Raw genomic sequence first — 5,931 nt, forward strand, 5'->3', positions numbered from 1 at the left:
TACATCCTACATCAGGGCCCTGTCCACAGCCCACTATGCATCCTACATCAGGGCCCTGTCCACAGCCCACTATGCATCCTACATCAGGGCCCTGTCCACAGCCCACTATGCATCCTACATCAGGGCCCTGTCCACAGCCCACAGAGGCACGGTCAGGAAATGAACCACACTGCAGGGTGCATCAGCACACCACAGACCGTGAACACACTCCACAAACCACAAACCACAAACACACACCACAAACCACAAACACACACCACAAACCACGAACACACACCACAAACCACGAACACACTCCACAAACCATGAACACACACCTCAAACCATAACACGCTCACCACAAACCATGAACACACTCCACAAACCACAAACCACAAACACACACCACAAACCACAAACACACACCACAAACCACAAACACACACCACAAACCACAAACACACACCACAAACCACAAACACACACCACAAACCACAAACACACACCACAAACCACGAACACACACCACAAACCACGAACACAATCCACAAACCACAAACACAATCCACAAACCACGAACACACTCCACAAACCATGAACACACACCTCAAACCATAACACGCTCACCACAAACCATGAACACACAGGTCAAATGGACAGACCATACTGCTCAGATACAGGTTAAGATATTATAGTGCACTCAGGATCACGCTGCATATCAAGCACAACCAAGTAATTTCAGGGACCGTCGTGACAATCCTCAACTAAGACATGAAATGCTTATACATGCTGAAAGCAAGAGCACCAAGGGGAATTAGCAAGACGTTCAACACCAAACCTGTGTCTAGAATAGCCATACAAGGCACACAATAGTGACACGGGACGAACGTAAATTGACTTTAGTTCATAATATTATTAGAAGTAATTCGTACATCATTTCTAAATCTACAGTTTTCCCATTCCAAACGCTGACCCTATTGTGTACACAATAATGAATCCATAATCCATCTTTAAGGCTGCCGTTTCCCAGTCAGGGCAATGTATGTGTGAGGGTGCCACTTACTGTACATGGCTGTCACTGTGTGTGTGCTTACCATGTGAAATGCACCCTGACACATCGCTCTGGGAAAAAGCATCCGCCAAGAGACTAAACTGCCAGTTGTAAATTGGGCACACGCATACACTCGAGACCTCCTGAAAGTTCTGTAGGATTCTGCTCGACGTCCTTTGATTGTTACGATCGCTGGAGCGTGCCTCGAAGGAAAACCGCGCTAAACGGCAATCAATCACCAAAAATGTGTTTGTTTCCGGATGTTTCCATAAACGCACGGTCACGGCCCAGCAGACAGCGTTTGTTTAACCTTTACTTAACCGCGCTGCGTGGCTGAGAAGGAGCGGTTCAGAACAGATCGTTGTGAACATCAATCACCAGGAAACCGCCCTTCTGCAGGTTTGAGTTCCAGGTGAGGCACTCCCTGCCATTGTACCCTTGAACGAAGCACTTAGCTCCCATTGTTCAGCAAATGTCCAACTGGAAATGGATTGCACCTAAAATGGATATATGAGATAATTGCTAATGGAATGCATTTAAATTTGATGTACTACTAAAACACAGAAGACTGACCTATCCTGTGTTTTTATATGACTTTAATATAAATGTGTTAACTATTGAGAACGCTTTTTCATGAATGACCTGGAGAGGTTTCTTTAAACTAATTACAATGCCAGGCGTCTAAATTCAGATCACATTTACATTTAGGCAGTTAGCCGACGCTCTAATTCAGAGTGACTGAGAATAATAATCAGTTAGTTAGTCGAACGGATTGTGGCAAATTGACATTTTTAAGGTTCCGTGTGATTTGTTAGCATCTATAACAACTGCCCAGAAGGCCATCATAATATTAATAGGGGTCAGGACATGTATATAAAACAATCGAGACAGCCGATGTCAACATGAGCCAAACGAGGCAGTTGATCATTCAGTCACCTCCCAAAAAACTGACAGCACTTTATCCAGATAATCCAGATTACGACAACAATATGTAGCCCCCTCCTCAACTAAGCAGGCCAGGGTTAATTAAATTATTGAAATCCTGATTGGATTAAGTTAAGAGGGGGGTGGGTGGGGTGGGTGGGGTGGGGGTTATAAGTGCAGGGAAGGGCAGATGGGCAGAAGCCAGGCTTACAGACGGCCAAACTGAATTTACGTTGATCACAGTAAGACACACACACTCTCACACACAGCACTTCATCTGCTTATCTCCTTAACATGTTCGGTTTATTATCTTAGGATTCGGTTAATACAGTGAGCCCACACCCCCACACACACACCCCATCCCCACTTATCAGCACTAGAACCGACTATTTGACAGCTGGGTCAATACTGAAGTTACTGCACTTAAGCGCCCTTCTGTAGGGCAAAAACATCTTCTCCACACTGAAACTCGGACCCCGTAACCTGCTGAAAGAGACTCCAGTCACGACCCAAGCACTGTCCGGCTGTGCTCCGGGTCATAACCCCACACTGGTCGAGTGCAGAAGCACCCGACAGACCCCCCCGATCCTCAGTCTACACCAGAGGTGGGCAAAGAGGGCCATATCCATTTCTGGATTTCATACCAACTTTTGGCCTTAATTACATAATTAGCCTTTTATGCCATTTTATGCCCACCCCTGGTCTACACCCAGGGCTCAACACTCTCCCTCGACAGGCCAGCAAACGGGCATACTTCACGCAGACTCCATTTTAACCGTCTCCACGGGCCTTGTTCCTGCAAATGATCGCTGTCCATAACAGGACCGGAATTACCCTGTCACTCCTGAAAACGTCCATTTCCCTTATCTGCGCTTTTAGTGTCTCAAGGCCCTATTCTTCGGCACGTCGCATCGTTTCCAGGAGTTCGGCTTGATTGCCTTTCCAGGGTTCGAGCGTTTGTTTTCCAATTTTCCCTTCATTTGTTCAATGTTTTGTTTTTTTTTCCTGGAAAACGTCCGCTCCAAAGCACTGTGTGACAACCTATTCGTTAATGGAAAAACACAATACAGAGTTATTGACTGGCTGACACTCCGGCCAAGGCTAATATCCATGGAGGAGGTTGGGCAGACAGCACGTGGAGCCACTCCGCATTTAGATCCACATTTATTTAGCAAGGGTTCCTACCCTGGGTGACTTAGAGAGCATACAATAAAGTCAGATAAACAGCAGCACTGCTTCCCCAATCGCCTGCAGCACAACGAAAACGCCACTGCGAGAAAACAATTCTGGAATAACCGCATTATCAAACACCGGTGCCATGCTGGAGGTGGCTTCTGGCACTCAACGTGAGTCTTCTCCACCATACTGGCGATTTAACTGTCAACAGCAGATTTACACAAAAGTGGCGCTGTGAAATTTGAGTGCAGAGAACAGGGGTAGTTATTGGGACTCTCAAACTTCCAACAATCCTGATACATTCTTTACCTACCCTGTTTGTGGACAAACGGGATTGGTGATTGTATTTGGGGGGGTGGCTGTGACTTCTGTCACAGAACCCACTAATGACTTTGGAGGAGGAGTGTGGGGGGGTCACAATACGGATGTCAAAGCCAGTATCAGCACCAGCTAAATTCTCCACGAGTTTCACACATTTCCTACAGGAATCGGTTGGATTTGCCCTCTCTTCAGTCTGACGGGTAGCATACGGGCGGGTACCAAGAATGACCAAACAAGTATTGGCCTTTCCCCACCTGATTTCTCCCTTTGCACTGGAGGGAGAATTTCAATTACATGAAGTACTCTCCTGACTGGCCCCGGTAGCCCGCGACGGCACTGCAATCATTTTCCTTTCCCTCACCCGCTTCTTTTTTTTTTTTTTCCCTACGGTCGACTGGCAGATATTGAAGGGTCTCACTGCTACGGTTGCGGCGCGGGTCGCCCAGCAAGGTTGAGGATGTAATTATTGCTCCGTTGAGATGTATCGACAGAAACACGCAAAAGCAATTACCATTCCGCGAGTGTTTCAGCCGGCAGGCAGCAAAGCGCACCCGCGGAGTTCCTCCTAGGCCCTGGCAAGGTGCGGGAAATCCTGGAGCTCCCCGTTTAAACGGGAGACACTTTCGGAAAGGGAGGGGCGAGGGGGAGGAGAGCGGGTAAAACGTCTGACATAATCATAAATGTGGAGCAGAAGCGTTTCCTGGACTGCCTGGATATTCCACCCTGACTGTAGTACCAAACACGCGGAATTGGAGGCGTGCGGTTCCCTCGTTGCAGCGAGCTACTGTACACACACGCCGTGGAGTTCGCTCTTGCCGCACTGACACACACACACACACACTGCAGAGGCAGAGCGCCGCTCGGCTACACGCTTTGGGTGGGGGGCACTCGATACTTTTTTTCCAGTTAGGAAGTAGAGTGGGGGTCGGCACACGGCGGGCCGAATGCCAAGTAGTTTCGGCATCGTTTTATCTGCAGTGAGGCAAGCTAGCTGGCTAATTACGTATAAGCGGTAGTATTCGGCATCTAGTCTTAACTATTAGAGTCGAGCAAGTCTGAGAATTCATACTAGCCGGATATCGGATTAGCTACTGTAACGTTACATGCTCCAAACATGAAACTTAGTACTGTTGCATTCAAGGTGAATCTGTGACTAGATCTTTAACACTACATTTCGCCTTACCGTGACAGTATTAGATAACCCTACCTGAGAAACTTAATGGTTGAAACGAAAAGCCAGCTAACGTTAGCTAAACGAACCTCGCACATTGAGCTATGGCCATAACTATCGATGCAGTGGTGCTCTCGACAGAAAGGGTTCCTTAAATCTGCACCGACTGTACCCATGACGGGTGCGAGAGCGCGCCTGCGGACGTGGTGGCGACTGTACACCGCAAGATAAAAGCTATACATTTAGCTACTAACGTTTTCTCGCTACAATATACAACTGATAGTCACTCGTCGCAAAGGAAGCGTACCCTGTATCGCACCCTCTAAACATGAAAAATAGCACAAGGAAGCCAGCAGGCTTAGCTTTCCCGGATACCCTTATGCGGTTGCAACTCACCGCCCCCTCCTTCGCCCCCCCTCCACCCTCTCTACTTCTCCGGGAACACCAGCTTATTCACATTAGCGCTGGCTACTCACCGGTCTTATGTGCTGGTGGTGTCGATGTGAGGAGACAACCAGTGCGGGGAAACCGGCTGCCAGCGCTCCGTTGCTCCGGGACAGGAGGAGTACCGACCTGCACACTTTCGCAGCCATCTCTGAAGTGAAACCTGCCCGAGAAGGCGACTGCTGCGGGCGAACCGAGAGCGAGCGAGCGGTAAAGGGAGGGGAGGAGGCGGGTTGTTGGGCTGGGCTATCGTTTCGTCCACAAGCGCACTTCCGGCCAATAGTTTCGGGACATAGACAAGGCTGCGCCACTTCACAACGCTCAACCAAAAATGATATATTTTTTTAAACAGCAAAGCAAAATATTTGCGGTGCTCCTTTAAACTTTCACAGCTCAATGTGTCGTTACGGTTTGTTTTGAAACCTTCAATTACTCAGCAACCACCACAACCTTTCACATTCTTTTTCAAAGAAAATTCGAAAGTGGTGCTCTCGATTGGAACCGTGGTTAGTTTGATGGGCGTTACTCTGTACTTACCATCCAATAAGAATGATATCGATAGCCCGTATGCTTCGACTAATACAGTTATGAGGATGCCAATTATCTAGGATTCATCCAATCAGATTTGCCAGGGCGAACAAGGCAAGCTACAGTGACTCGTTGATCCAGAATAAGTATAAAGTACAAGTCGGTGTACTTGGCCACACCTGGAAATGAGCGATTCCATGTGCTGCGGAAATAGCCGATGTCAGCGAAAGGAGTTTATGAAAAAGTTTCGCTTTTATGTTTTCTAGACATGTCTTGAATTGCTTCAACACTCATTCACAAAAAAAGCATTTGATGTCGACGTCAGAGGCACTTTTGG

At 47.7% G+C, this 5,931-nt stretch overlaps 1 protein-coding gene across 1 annotated transcript in view; it reads right to left on the minus strand.

Moving 5' to 3' along the window:
- mcu (mitochondrial calcium uniporter) overlaps nt 1-5,541 on the minus strand; it is a 75,070-nt gene extending 69,529 nt beyond the window's left edge. Inside the window, 1 exon segment of the mRNA XM_061228379.1 lies at nt 5,099-5,541. Coding sequence (XP_061084363.1) covers nt 5,099-5,215 — 117 coding nt within the window. The 5' untranslated portion in view covers nt 5,216-5,541.
- Nucleotides 5,542-5,931: the final 390 nt, after the last annotated feature.

This window comes from Conger conger, chromosome 18 (assembly GCF_963514075.1).
Source record: "Conger conger chromosome 18, fConCon1.1, whole genome shotgun sequence".
Lineage (NCBI taxonomy): Eukaryota > Metazoa > Chordata > Actinopteri > Anguilliformes > Congridae > Conger > Conger conger.